This window comes from Chelonoidis abingdonii, chromosome 19 (assembly GCF_003597395.2).
Source record: "Chelonoidis abingdonii isolate Lonesome George chromosome 19, CheloAbing_2.0, whole genome shotgun sequence".
NCBI lineage: Eukaryota > Metazoa > Chordata > Testudines > Testudinidae > Chelonoidis > Chelonoidis abingdonii.
In genome coordinates, this window is record NC_133787.1 from 42,795,005 (window position 1) to 42,810,660 (window position 15,656).

At 50.9% G+C, this 15,656-nt stretch overlaps 1 protein-coding gene across 1 annotated transcript in view; it reads left to right on the forward strand.

Annotated features, from left to right (window-relative positions):
• The window catches only part of LOC116838685 (uncharacterized), a 383,139-nt gene that overhangs the window by 238,707 nt on the left and 128,776 nt on the right, over positions 1–15,656 (forward strand). The window contains exon 6 of the mRNA XM_075073854.1: positions 4,874–5,020. Within this exon, the coding sequence (XP_074929955.1) occupies positions 4,874–5,020 (147 nt within the window). The remainder of the gene's footprint in view (positions 1–4,873; positions 5,021–15,656) is intronic.

The following is a 15,656-nucleotide window of genomic DNA, read 5'->3' on the forward strand; positions in this document are numbered from 1 at the left end:
CCATTCAGTAGGTGTGCAGTGTCCTCAGCTGTACCACAGCTACACAGAGGACTGTTCTGAGTCCCCAGGTATGGTCACTTGTGCAAACCTCACCCTGCCTCTGGAACAGTTGTGCTTTCACTGAAGACTGTATGGCAGCGTGAAGCCCGGCCCCCTCTCCTCAGTCTGAGTGATGAGGAAGGAGTTTCTGACAGAATGAGCAGCTCATTGCCCTTCTGCTTGCCACAGTGTGGGAGCATCCGCTGGTGAGAATGTCCAGTGTGCTGTAGGTGACTATTAGGATGGGACGCCTGGAAGCTGCTGTAGTTTGCTGGGCTTGAGAATAAGCAATACAAATCCCTTATGCTTTGGCAAATGTTAAAGACCATTTTACAACTACCCCTGCTCAAAAAGAGGGAGAGACTGATGAGGTGTTTGCCCTCTCCAGAACCAAAAGCTTCAGCTTCCTCCCATCTCCCTTTTCTTCCTGGGTGACCAAAACCCTACCTGTCTCCTTGCTTGGCTGTGAAACCTTAAACTTCCCACTCCACTCTAAGGGGTTTCCTTAAATTATCATGGAGGCTGCTCTTTGTCCTGCATCTGAGCCCTCCCGCATGGACCCCACACCAAGCACTTTGGCGCGGAGTGCACCACTGGCACAGGGCTCCGCCCAGCACCATTGCCCCTTGCTGATGCCTAAGAAGTGGCAAAAGAAGAAGAGCTCCAGAAAGTAAAGGGGCTTTGAGCAAAGGACCAATGTCAGGCCATGTGCCCACCCTGAGGCTTCATGGGGTACTGCTGAGATCAGACCTCCCCAGCCTGGCCAGGGAGCCACCTCTGGCAAATAGCAGGGGACCCCAGTGTCTCCCAGAGCCCTCATTGCCTGAAGCGTTTCCGGTGGCTAAAGAACAAGTAAGCCGACCGGCACTGCAGGTGCCACACCAGGCGGCAGACTCAGCTAAGACCCCAACATCTAAGGGCAAGCTGATAATGGGACCATCCCATAGGCAGTGGAACACCCTCAGTAACCGGACTGTCACCGCAGCCTTGGACCCCAGCACCGTATCCTAGGTCTCTGACTAGAAGGCCCAGGTCATCAGCGCACTCTCCACCTGCAAGACATGGGACACCGGAGTCAAGGCACCAGTCCCTGTACCACTGATACCGGCGAACTTCCCATCAGAGATCGCTGCGGCTCAGGTCGCCTTTGCCCAGACAGTCTCCCAGATGTCTATCCCTGCCCAAGGGTGGGAGATGCTCCTTGTCATGGCACCGATCCCTTCACCTTGGTGCCGTTCATCAGGTAGGCACCATTTCTCACCCTTGCCTCGCTGGTCGCTGACCAGAGGCAGTCAGCAAACTCAGGCCTCGACAGCTCCGCCCTGGTCGCCAGAAGAGCAATGGTCTGAGTCAAACTGGGAATTCAGTGCCTCGCCAAGAAGGGGTGATTTACTGCTGACTCGTGAAACTGGCGTGGCACCTGCAGTGACAACGTGGCAGCAGGGACAGTGGCTGGCCCGCTCAGTGGCTGTATTGGAATCTGTGGGGCATGCCAGTAATGCTGATCCCCTGTTCCCACCAGCCCTCCCTGGCTGCCTCAGACAAACTGGCCTGGCACCACCAGCACCGGAGTCGGAACATGATGCTGAATCCAATGTTGGGCAGCACACCAAACCCCAGCACCAAAGGAGCCATCCCCGGAGAGAGAGGAGAAGGTGGTGCAGTCGTTGTCATCGTCCCTAGATGAAGCAGTTGCGGTTCCCTCCCAAAAGCGCAATCCCCCCAATGACTTCAAGGAACAGGTGGTTGCTAACTTGAACCTACAGATTGAGGTGGTCGCGGAGGAGTCAGACCTCTTTAACGTTGAATCCTCTTCCATTCTAGCCCAGGTCACGCTGCCTGTCCAGGCCCATAACTCTGGTTTTCGCTCTAGACTCAAACTTTAAGGTCACATTTTGTCTAATTTCTAGCTTAAATTTTTGATGTCTAGTTTATATCTTTTTGTTCTTGTGCCAACATTGGCCCTTAATTTCAATAACTCCTGTCCCTCCCTGGTGTTTCTGCCTCTTGTATGTTTATAAAGGGTAATCATATCTCCCCTCAGCCTTCTTTTGGTTAGGTTAACCAAGCCAAGCTTTTTAAGTCTCTTCTTATAAGGTAGGTTCTCTATTCCACTGATCATCCTAGTTTCCCTTCTCTGCACCTGTTCCAGTTTGAATTAATCTTTCTTAAATGGGGGGCCAGAATTGCCCACAGTATTCCAGATGAGGTCTCACCAGTGCCTTGTACATTGGTAATAACACTTCCCTATCCCTACCGGAAATACCTTCCTTGCATTAGCCTTTTTCACAACCGCAATCACATTAGCAGCTCCTAGGCATCCTGTGATTGACCAATACACCCATATGTTTCTCCTCCTCTGTCACCCCCAAATGATACATCCCCAGTTTATAGCAAAAATTCTTCTTGTTTGTCCCTAAGTAAATGACTTTGCACTATTAAATTTCATCCATTTTCTATTATTTCAGCTTTCAAGGTCATCCAGATCTTCTTGTATGATATTCCTGTCCTCCTCTGCATTGGCAATACCTCCCAACTTAGTGCCATATGCAGATTTTATTAGCACACTCCCACTTTTTGTGCCAAGGTCATTAATGAAAATAAAAAACAATCCTTGAGGAACTCCACTAGTAACCTCCCTCCAGCCTGACAGGTCACCTTTCAGCATGACTATGGATAGACAGTTGTCATGGTATAATTCCCCACTCTGAACCCTTAGCGTCCAAAAGATGAGGTACCAGCATGAATTCCTCTAAGCTCAGTTACCAGCTTAGTACTTGTAGTGCTGCCACCAACCAGGAATTTCCGTGCCTAGTACACTCTGGTCCCCCCAGAACCTTGCCCGGGGAACCCCAAGACCCAGATCCTCTGGATCTTACCACAAGGAAAGTAAACCCTTTCCCCCACCGTTGCCTCTCCCAGACTTCCCCTCCCTGGGTTACCCTGGAAGATCACTGTGATTCAAACTCCTTGAATCACAAAAAGAGAGGACAATTCACCTTCCTCCCTCCTTCTTTCCCCTCCCAGACTCTTCCTGAGAGAGAAAGTAATCCTAACACAGAGAGAAAAATTGCCTTTCTCTCCTCCTTCCCTCCCTTTCCCCACCAATTCCCTGGTGGATCCAGACCCCGTCCCTGGGGTCTCACCAGAATAAAAAAAACAATCAGGTTCTTAAACAAGAAACTTTTAATTAAAGAGAAAAAAAAAAAATATCTTTGTAAATTTAAAATGAATTAGGTACAGGGTGTTTCAGCTATAGACACTGGGAATACCCTCCCAGCCTAAGTATTCAAGTACAAATTAAAATCCTCCCAGCCAAATACACATTTGCAAATAAAGAAAACAAACATAAGCCTAACTCGCCTTATCTACCTATGACTTACTATTCTGAGCACATAAAAACCTGTATCAGGGAGATTGGAGAGAAACCTGGTTGCACGTCTGGTCCCTCTGAGCCCCAGGGAAAACAACAACCGAATTCTAACAGCACACACAAAAACTCCCCTCCCTCAAGATTTGAAAGTATCCTGTCCTCTGATTGGTCCTCTGGTCAGGTGACAGCCAGGCTCATTGAACTTGTTAACCCTTTACAGTCAAAAAAAATATAAAGTACTTCTGTTTTATTAACTTCAACTATCTGTTTATGACAACAGTGGAGAGTTATTCAAAGCAAATCCTCCTATACATCCTTCATCTCCTCCAGCCTGTAACCAGAGCACTTTCCCATCTATTCATGAAGAGAAAATGTAACCTTTATTCTTTTATGCAGGACCTTGCTGCTGTTACATCTGCTTTTGTCACTCAGATTAAGGGGCTGCAATGCAGTCTAGGTGGACCAGCCAGAAAATAAGCTGGAGCAGGATGTATCGGCCCACTTATTAAGAGGAGTTTCTGACCAGGACCATGTTGCACCCGTGCTCTGGGTTCCAGGCTGGCTGCCAGTGCATTTCTGACTAGATGTTGAGGTATTGGTGTTTACCTGTGAAGCTCTAAATGGTTAGGGACCTGGTTACTGAAAGGAACATTTACTGTCACATTGGCCATCAGCAACCGTGCTTCAGGCTGGGGCTCCCTTGTTATAACTGGGGGGAGCTGTTAGCAGGGAGTTCTCTGTGTGAGACCCTTTCCCTTTGGAATTTGCTTCTCCCTTTGCTGCCAGAGTCCGGTTCTGTTGACCTGCCAAGCCTATCTTTTTTCCCAGGTTCCTAAGGAGGGGATGGGGCCGGGGTTTCAGTTTATTTTGTTATCCTGTTGTTACCTGGTGCATATTTAGTGTCAAGGGGATGAGCATTTTATCCTGTGAATTACCAATTTAGGGGAGCAGTGCCTATTTGTGGAAATTGTCAGCGGTGAATGCTGGAAGTTTTGGCTGCTGGGTAGGGGCATTTTGGTCCTTTTGGAACCTGAGCTTGTCCATGGCATTTTTGCACTGTGGACTTAACACATTAGCTGGATATTTCTGCTAAAATGATCAGCAGTGAAATAACTAATACTGTTAACTTTTAAACAGGTATCTTTAGGTTACAGAATTAACAACCCATTGTGCCGAATGGGATAACTCTCACTTTTCAGGACACTGTTTTGGGTTATCTGTAGTATCAGGACTCAATTGTGGATTGATTTACACTTGATGTACATTTTAAGTCTCCACAAAACCATGGGACTAGAAACATTGTTTAAATGAAAGATTCTGGAGCACAATGCTGCAGCCAGCAGGGAATTTCATGGCAAATTCTGTGGTTGTGGTGCAGAACACAGACCTGTTACTAATGCTCTTTTTGCTTCCCCATTATCTATTCCGGCGCACTGTGCTTTCACTTTTTTGCTTTCCTAGATTCTGGAGAAGGAAGCTAAGATTCGGGAGCTGCAGGAGATAATCACAGACCTTCACCATGAAATTTCCCTGAAGGATTTGGAGGCAGTCAGTCAACTGGAGGAGAAGCACCTGCTGGAGACCACAGTGCAATGCCTCAGGCAGATGGTAAGTGAAAGCTTTCTCTGCCTCCATTGTCTTTGGTTGCATTTATTTGCAGTGTGGCCCCAATCAACTCCCTTCATGCTATGGCCTGTCACGTTCTCACCTCTTTTACCTGGGCTTTCCTCTTTTCCCTGTAGAAGCAGGCTTGAATTTAACTCCATATAAATAAAGTATCAGGAGCTGTAGCATTCTGCAGCTTGGGCCTTCCCTCTCTAGAAACTTAGGTTCTCATTTTCAGAGGTGCCGAGCATCCATAATTCCAGCTGAAATTTATAGGATCTGCAACTTTGCATCATCACTTTTGAAAATCAAAGTGTCTGTCATCTTCAGAACTCACCTCATTTCTTCTAGCTTGAGCCCCTCCTAGGGTATGTCTACAGTACGAAATTAATTCGAAATTATTCTATTCGAATTTTTGGAATCGTATTTTATATATTCAGTGTTGTGTGTCCCCACTAAAGCATGTGAATTCAGCGGAGTGCGTCCACAGTACCGAAGCTGGCATCGAAGCTATCCCACAGTTCCCTGAGTCCTTGCTGCCAATTGGAATTCTGAGTTGAGCTCCCAGTGCACGATGGGGCAAAAACATTCTCGCCGGTGTTTCTGGGTGTGTGTTGTCACTCGCTCCTCCCTCCGTGAAAGCTACGGCAAACACTACAAAAGGCAACCACTTCCCGCCTTTTGTTGGCTATCTTGAACTGAGCAGCTCTCCTACGTTTCACACCCTTTTTCCAGGATTACCTGTGTAGGCGCCATAGCGTGGCAAGCATGGAGCCCGCTCAGATCTCCACTGCAGTTTTGACCATTGTAAATACTTTGCACATTATCCAGCAGTGTGTGCAGTACCTGCAAATGCGGGCGAGGAAGCGACGATAGTGTGATTACTATACTGATGAGGACATGAACACAGATGTTTCTAGAAGCACGGCATGTGGCGATTGGGAGATCCTGGTGGTGCTGGGGCAGGTTCATGCCGTGGAATGCCGATTCTGGGCCTGGGAAATAAGCACAGACTGGTGGGACCGCATAGTGTTGCAGGTCTGGGATGATTCCCAGTGGCTGCGAAACTTTCATATGCGTAGGGCCTCTTTCATGAAACTTTGCTATCCCCTGCCCTGAAGCGCAAAGACACCAAAATGAGAGCAGCCCTCACAGTTGAGAAGCGAGTGGCCATAGTCCTGTGGAAGCTTGCAAAGACTGACAGCTGTCGGGCATCAGTTTGGAGTGGGGCTGCTGTGCTGCAAGTAGCCAACGCAATCATTGACCAGCTGCTATCAAGGGTAGTGACTTTGGGAAATGTGCAGACCATTGTGGATGGCTTTAATGCGCTGGGGTTCCGTAACTGCGGTGAGGCGATAGACGGAACGCATATCCCTATCTTGGCCCCGGCACACTGGGGCGGCCAGTAAGTAAACCGCAAGGGGTACTTTTCCGTGGTGCTGCAAGCACTGGTGGATCACAAGGGATGTTCCACCGACATCAACGTGGGATAGCCGGGAAAGGCACATGACGCTCACGTCTTCAAGAACTCTGGTCTCTTTGGACAGCTACAGGAAGGGACTTACTTCCCAGACCAGAAAATTACTGTTGGGGATGGTGAAATGTCCATAGTTATCCTTAGGGACCCAGCCTACCCCTTAATGCAATGGCTCATGAAGCCATACACAGGCACCCTGGACAGTAGTAAGGAGCAGTTCAACTGTAGGCTGAGCAAGTGCACAATTGTGGTAGACTGTGCTTTTGGATGTTTGAAAGGGCGCTGGTGCAGTTTACTGACTCAGATCTCAGCACAACCGATATTCCAGTTGTAATTGCTGCTTGTTGTGTGCTCCACAATGTCTGTGAGAGTAAGGGGGAGACGTTTATGGTGGGATGGGAGGCTGAGGCAACTTTCCTGGTGGCCAATTTCGCACAGTCAGACAACAGGGCGATTAGAAGAGCGCAGCAGGACGCACAGCACATCAGAGAAGCTTTGAAAGCAGTTTCATGACTGGGCAGGGTATGCTGTGGCAGTTGTTTGTTTCTCTTGAAGTTACCCACCCCCTATGTATCTGAAAGGAAATAAAGTCACAGTTGTTTAAAAAACGTTCTTTATTTGTTGCACGACACACTTAGAGAAATCAGAAGGTAGATGGGGGGGCGGTAATTGGGTTAGGGGGGTGGAGAAGGAGGGAAGGACAAGTCCAGAAACCAATTCAAAAGTTCACATATGCCAGCTTTCTGCTGCTTTGGGCAATCCTCTGGGGTTGAATGTGTGGGTCCCCATAGCCTCCCCCCTCATGTTCTTGGGTGTCTGGGTGAGGAGGCTATGGAACTTAGGGAGGAGGGAGGGCGGTTATACAGGGGTTGCAGAGACAGTCTGTGGTCTTGCTGCCTTTCCCGCATTAGATCCAGTGCAGCATGTCAGTCTGTTCCCCCATGAGCTTGACCATAGCATCCTGCCTGCTCTCGCTGCACGCTTCCATCATCTCTTTGTGTTCCTGTAATGCTTTACAGGACTCCGCAATTGTTTGCCTCCATGCATTCAGCTGGGCCCTATCAGTGCAGATGAACTGCATGAGCTCAGCAAACATGTCGTCCCGAGTTCTTTTTTTCTGCCTTCTAATCTGGACCAGCCTCTGGGATGGAGTAGATAGGGGCTGCATTGAAACATTTGCACCTGCGGGAGGAGAAAAATGGAGGGTAGTATTTTAAAAGATACATTTCAGAGAACAAAGGGCACACTCTTTCTCAGTGAAACAGGCAATTCTTCGAGTGCTTGCTCATATCGATTTCAATTGGTGTGCCGCGCCCGCTGCCGGCACGTTCGCCGGAAGATTTTTACTAGCAACACTCGGTGGGTCGGCTGGGCGTCCCTGAGTGGCCCATATGGCATCGTGACTATTACCTTGCCGACCCCAACGGCCCTTCCGTTCTTTTACACCCGTCGTCCGTTGTTGGACAGTGGAGTGCGGTTTTACTGACCTCCACCTCCCTAGCTACTCGTAGTTCTCTAGTTATTTTTGTGTATATAGTTCAAAGTTATATAGTTATAGTTAATTTTTATCGTTCATAGTTAGTGTTATAGTTAAGAGGGGTTCGGGGATTAGCCCCTTCCCCGCACCCAGTGCCGGGGCCCATGCCCGGTTCATCGGGTTTCAAACTGTGCTCGGCCTGTCACAAGCTGATGCCGACAGGAGATCCACAAGACTCCTGTCTTAAGTGCTTCAGGGAATCTCACCTGACAGATAAGTGTCACATTTGCAAGGCTTTTAAGCCAAGAACAAAAAAGAAGTGGGACTTTCGGCTAAAACAGCTCCTCATGGAGGCGGCTCTTACCCCTCCGCCTTCGGCACCAAACGCTGGTCAATCGGCGGGCTGAAGCGCCTCCTCGGCACCAGACCGCGCCGGTACTACCAAGGCCTCTCAGCACTGGCCGTCGCCAGCACCGAAGTCGACTCGGCACCACTCCCTCTCCCCGAGGTCGAGAAAGCCTAAGACTCCTGCTGCTTCCGTGCTACCTGCACCGCAGCCAGAGAGCTCGTCTAAGTCGGATCGCCCAGCACTGACATCTGCCACGGCACCGACGACGTCGGCACCGTCGATTCCGGTCGCACAAGGGCCGTCGAGTCCAGTGCCTGTCAGCTTCCCGGCGCGAGCCGTGGTTGAGCTTACTATTCCATCCATGCCAGAGACATTCTCAACGGCGAGGGATCTGATTGCCATGACAGAGTCGACGCTGCCTCAACCGCCGGCTCCGCCGGTGCAGATAATACAGTGTATCGGCAAGCCTGCCTTGATAAGACCATCCTCTGTTGGTACAGCAGACGTTCTAGGTCCCATCGGCGCTCTCGCTCCCGACTCTACTCGCAGTCCCGGCACTGTTCTCCTTGGTACCGGTCACACTCGTGGCACAGTTCAGTATCCTGTTCACCGGCCCGCTACTCTCGGCACCGCTCCAGCTCCTGGCACCGCTCCAGGCACCGTGACTCCTGTAGCCACTCCCGACGTTGAGCCTCGAGATCTTGGTCAACCTCCCGGCACCGCTCCAGTCGCAGGTCCTGATCTCGTCCCCGGTACCGGTATGCCTCCCGGTACCGGTACCGGGTGCTGAGTAAAGCAACGTGCGCTAGGACAGAGACTCTGCCCAGGGCTTTTCAGCCCCTCCATGGCCATCCAGACACGCATCAGTGTCGTCCCATGCGGACAGCTCTTATGCACAGGACCGCAATTCTGATGTGCCCACCAGAGTCTTCCAGGAGACCCAGGCCCAGGACCAAGGCCCCCGTCAGTGATCTTTCTGGACACCTTGGGCGTACCACCAGGACCAAGGCGTACCAGTAGTTCTGTCCCCCTCTGTCCCATCAGAGCACCGAGTGTCAGAGGCGACAGTTAGCCGTCCTCCTCCGACTGCTACGGAGGAAGCCCCAGTTCACCCACCGGACTCCTAGGTTCCACTGGAGCAGGAGGTCGCTCAAGAGCAAGAGGCCACACAGGACCCGCTCGTCCCTGGCATCTCCTCTTCCTCTTTTCCAGATGAGGCGGTGGCAGGAACATCCTCCTCGGGCCCTCCTCCAATCGACCTGAGAGCCCATCAAGACCTCCTGAGGAGGGTAGCACTCAATATGAACCTCCAGGTGGAGGAGGTCCCGGAGGTAGAGGACCCAGTAGTGGACATTCTGTCGGCGGATGCCCCCACCAGAGTGGCCCTACCGTTGATTCAGACCATCCAGGCCAATGCCAATACTATATGGCAGTCTCCAGCCTCTATCCCTCCTGCGGCCAGGGGAATCGAGCGTAAATACATGGTGCCCTCTAAAGGGTACTAGTACTTGTATGTCCATCCTTGTCCCTGCTCGCTAGTCGTCCAGTCTGTTAATGACAGAGAACGCCATGGCCAGCAGGCGCCAGCCCCAAAGTCGAAGGAGGCTAGGCGAATGGACTTACTCAGCCGCAAAGTGTACTCGGCAGGTGCCCTACAGCTCTGGGTGGCAAATCAACAAGCCCTGCTTAGCCGCTATAATTATAACACCTGGGCAGCGGTGGGTAAGTTTACGGAGCTTCTCCCTCAAGGCTCCCACCAAGAGTTCTCTGCCCTCTTGGAGGAAGGGAAAAAGGTGGCCAGAACTTCCCTCCAGGCCTCGTTGGATGCAGCTGACTCAGCAGCCAGGACTCTGGCCTCGGGTGTTGCCATGAGCACATCTCATGGCTTCAGGTTTCAAGCCTCCCACCGGAGCTTCAGTATACCATTCAGGACTTGCCATTTGATGGTAAAGGTCTCTTCTCAGAAAAGACTGCCCCCAGGCTGTAAAGCCTGAAGGACAACAGGATCATAATGCGCTCTCTCAGCATGCATATGCCGGTGACCCAACGTAGACCTTTGCATCCCCAGCCTCACCGCCCATACTCTGCGCCTAGACAAAGACAGGACTTTGGCAGGTGGCACGGCCGAGGTGGTCGTAGAAGACAATCAGGACCCCAAGGGGGCCAAAATCAAGGTCCCTCAAAACCACCAGCCGGACCAAAGACAAACTTTTGAAGATGCGCCCGAGAGCGGCATACCAGTTACAGGCCAGAATCCTTCTCCTCCCTTCTCCAACCATCTCTCCTACTTTCTCCTGGCGTGGTCCCAGTTAACTTCAGATTGCTGGGTCCTACGCACGGTGGAGTATGGGTACCACCTCCAATTTATTTCAACCCCGCCCTCCCACCCTCAAACCCCGTCCCTCTTCTGGGACCCCTCTCACGAGCAATTCCTCTTGCAAGAGATGCGGACGCTCCTTGCCATGGAAGCTATAGAGGAGATACCAAAGGACGAAAGGGGCAAGCGGTTTACTCCCGTTATTTCCTAATCCCCAAGTTGAAGGGAGGTCTCAAACCTATCCTAGACCTGTGAGGACTCAACCAGTTTATGACAAAGTTGAAGTTCTGCATGGTATCCCTGGGGACCATTATCTCGTCCTTGGATCCTGGAGACTGGTATGCCGCCCTCGATATGAAGGACGCGTACTTTCACATCGCCATTTTTCCTCCACACAGGAGGTACCTCTGCTTCGTAGCCAACCATCAGCGCTTCCAGTTTATGGTCCTGCCATTTAGCCTTTCCACAGTCCCAAGGGTGTTTACAAAGTGTATGGCCGTAGTCGCCGCCTATCTCCACTGACGTTGGATACACGTTTTTCCGTATCTGGAGGATTGGCTTATCCGAGGGGCCTCCGAGACACATCACCCAGCATGTGGGCATTGTCAAGGGCCTATTCACACGTCTAGGCCTGATGATCAATATAGAAAAATCCACTTTGGTTCCCACGCAGAGGTTAGACTTATATAGGAGCTATCCTGGACTCGAATCTAGCCAGGGCCTGCTTACCGCAGCCACAGTTTCAGATGATGGCAACAATCATCCGAGGTCTACAGAATTTCCCGATGACCTCGGCTCGCACTTGTCTCGGTCTCCTGGGTCACATGGCTGCCTGCACGTTCGTAACCAAATACGCCAGACTCCGCCTCTGTCCTCTCCAAGCTTGGCTCAACTCGGTATACCGGCCAGGCAGGGACACAATAGACACAATAGTCACCATTCCTCTGAGCACCCTAGGTTCCCTAGACTGGTGGCTAACTCCCTCCCTGGTCTGTACAGTGCTGCCGTTCCATTTGCCCCAGCCCTCAGTGTCCCTGACGACGGACGCATCATCTGTCGGCTGGGGTGCTCACCTCGGACACCTTCGTACTCAAGGCCTCTGGTCATCTCTGGAGCTGGCATTACACGTAAATGTCTGAGAACTGAGAGCAGTCCACCTGGTGTGCCAGGCGTTCCAGCAAAATTTACAAAGCCGTTGTGTCTCAGTGTTCACAGACAACACAATGGCCATGTACTACATAAACAAGCAGGGAGGGACACGATCCTCCTCCCTTTGTCAAGAAGCCATCCAACTCTGGGACTTTTGCATAGCCCACTTGATAGACCTGGTAGCGTCCTTTCTCCCAGGGGTTCGGAACACTCTGGCAGATCAACTCAGCAGGTCCTTCCTGTCTCACGAGTGGTCAATCCACCCGGACGGTTATTCATTCTGTTTTCCAGAAGTGGGGATTTCCCCATATAGACCTGTTCACTTCCTGCACGAACAGAAAATGCCAGATGTTCTGCTGCTTCCAAGATCTCTCCCCGGGATCAATCTCTGATGCTTTCCTGATGCCATGGAAAAGCCAGCTGCTTTATGCCTTCCCACCATTCCCGCTGGTTCACAAGGTCCTGCTAAAACTCCGCAGGGACAGAGTGCACCTAAACAAGACACGAGAAGTCATTCTTCCGCTCTACTCTGTGCTGGTTAGGCCTCAACTGGCGTATTGTGTCCAGTTCTGGGCACCGCATTTCAAGAAAGATGTGGAGAAATGTCCAGGGAGTTGCAATTGTTGCTCTCTGTCTGCATTGAGTGTGTGGCTCAGGAAGAAAGACCGGAGAGAAGATGTCCTGCTTAACATGAAGCGGCCAAACCACCATAGGGAGTGAATGCTGGATTTGCCACAACTGCATTTTGTCCCTGGGACAAGTGTACGGCAGATCCACCGTAAGATGCCCTATAGTCGGAGCTCATCTGGCCGATGATGGCTACAAGGAAAGCTTCTTCCTAAGACAGGTAGAGTGCGGAGCACTGCTTCTAATGGCTCGAATGGATGAAATAAGCCTAGTTAAAACGACTGGAATAAATTGCCTACGGAGCTTTGTGGAATCTCCATCTCTGGACGATATTTGAAGAGTAGGTTAGATAACTGTCTACCAGGGATGGTCTCGACAGTATGGTGGTCTGTCATGAGGGCAGGGACGAACTCGGGACCTCTCGAGGTCCCTTCAGTCCTAGAATCTATGAATCTACCCGATCGCTCCAGCATGGCCCAGACAGCACTGGTAACACCACGTTGCTTGACCTGTCGATAGCCAACCCAATTACTCTGCCCTCCACAGACTCATAACTTCAGCAACACGGCAGGCTTCGCCACCCAGACCTGCAGGCCTTCACCTCAGACAGCGTGGCTGCTGCAGTGGCTTAAACAAGTCAGAGTTAGCTGCTGTGCATCAATACAACAAGTTCTCCTGGGTACGCAGGAAACCTTTCCACCCAGTTCAACGTAATTGGCCAAGTGGAAGCGTTTCTCCCCTGCTGGTGCGAAATGCACAATCTTACTCCCACTGAGGTCTCGATTCCTCTATTTTGGACTACCTCTGGTCTCTCAAACAGCAGGGCCTAGCAGTATCATCAACTGAGGGTACACTTGGCAGCCATCTACTGTTCCACCCAGGAGAGATGGCCATTCCGTGTTCTCACATTTTATTGTTTTGAGGTTCCTCAAGAGCTTGGAGCGCGTATACCCCAAGTACGCACACCCAGCCCGACCTGGGACCCTCAACCTGCGTTTTAACTAGGCTTATTTCATCCATTCGAGCCATTAGCAAGCGTGCTCCGCACTTACCTGTCTTCGAAGACAGCTTTCCTTGTAGCCATACATCGGCCAGATGATCTCCGAGCTTAGGGCTCTTACGGTGGATCTGCCGTACACTTGTTCCACAGGGACAAAATGCAGTTGTGGCACATCCAGCATTCCTCCCTAAGGTGGTTTTGGCCTTCATGTTAAGCAGGACATCTTCTCCCGGTCTTCTTCCTGAAGCCACACACTCAATGCAACAGGAGCAACAATTGCAACTCCCTGGACAACGTCTGTAGAGCGCTCACATTTTATATTGAGCGGATAAAACCCTTTCGTAAAATGCCCCAACTCTTTGTAGCAGTGGTAGCAGACCGAATGAAAGGCCTACCTGTTTCCTCTCAGAGGATCTCATCTTGGGTGACTGCGTGCATCCGCACTTGTTATGATTTGGCTCATATTTCCCCAAGCCACGTCACTGCGCATTCTACCAGAGCTCAGGCTTCATCTGCCGCCTTCCTGGCTTGTGTACCTATCCAGGAGATATGTTGTGCAGTTACCTGGTCCTCGGTCCACACTTTTGCTTCGCATTATTCTGTGGCTCAACAGTCCAGAGATGATGCAGCCTTTGGCTCTGCAGTTTTGCATTCTGCAACATCTCACTCTGACCCCACCGCCTAGGTAAGGCTTGGGAATAACCTAACTGGAATGGATATGAGCAAGCACTCGAAGCAGAAAAGATGGTTACTCACCTTCGTAACTGTTGTGCTTCGAGACGTGTTGCTCATATCCATTCCAAATCCGCCCTCCTTCCCTACTGTTGGAGTAGCTGCGAAGAAGGAGCTGAAGGGCCGTTGGGTCGGCAGGGGTATATATCCGGTGCCACTCCAGGGGGCACCCAACCGATCCACCAAGTGTTGCTAGGGTAAAAATCTTCTGGCGAACATGCATGCGGCGCGCGCACACCTAATTGGAATGGATATGAGCAACACATCTTAAAGAACAACAGTTACAAAGGTGAGTAACCGTCTTTTCATAGTACACAGCACGTGTTCTTTCTGTAGAAGTTAGCATTTTGCTTCTTATACTGAAGTGCCTGCCACAGCCAGGCAACAGAATTCAGCTTGTAGGCAGTCTAGGGGCACGCAGGGTTCTGCTTCTTCTGCATTAATGTCAATGCTTTCAAACTGCCGGGCCCCCTTTCTCATAGTAAGCAATGCCTGGTGGATTTGCCATATAACAGGAGGGCCTGTGGGTTCTTTGGGATGATCACTTCACACAACACCCTCCCCCTCCACCCCCACACCCACAGCATGGCTTCAATGAGGCTCTGAGCAGGGACGAGCCCTTTAAACTAAACATGAACAGCCCAGGCTCTCACTCACCAGAAGTACCTTCTCCAGGGTCATGGTCCAGGAGCCCGCCTTGGCAGTGGGGGGAGACTGTTGGATCCAGCGTTAAGAATAGTTCCTGGCTGGGGAGAAAACGGATTCCCCACTTGCTTCCTGTGCACTGTCCTCCTCCTCTTCGTCCTCCAATAACTCATCCTCCTTGCTCCGTGCAACTCCCCCTTGCAGATGTCCACGGACAGTGGTGGTGTAGTGGTGGTGTCACCCCCCATAATTGCATGCAGCTCACGGTAGAAGCGGCATTTATGGGGCTGTGACCCAGATCGCCTGTTTGCCTCTCTGGCTTTTTGATACGCTTGCCTGAGCTCCTTGATTTTTGTACGACACTGCTGTGTGTCCCTGGAGTAGCCTCTTTCCATCATGGCCCTGGAGACTTTAGCCTACGTATTTGTGTTCCTTTTTTTTGGAACGTAGTTCTGCCATCACAGATTCATCTCCCCAACATGTGATGAGATCCAGTACCTCCCGTTCGGACCATGCTGGAGGTTGTCTGCGAATCTGGGACTGCATGGTCTCTTGTGATGGTGGACTTTGCATGGCTGCCTGTGATGGTGGGCTGTGCTGGTGGTCACCTGTACTGATGGTGACCAAACAGGAAATGAAATTCAAAAGTTCCCGGGGCTTTTCCTGCCCACCTGGCTAGTACATCGGAGTTGAGAGTGTTGTCCAGAGCAGTCACAAGCGAGCATTCTGGGATAGCTCCCAAAGGCCAATGACGTCGAATTGCGTCCACAATACCTTTAACCTGGGACTGCAATCTCGATTTAAGCACTACTCCACTTGCCGAGGTGGAGTACAGAAATCGGCATAAAGAGCCCTTTAAATCGAAA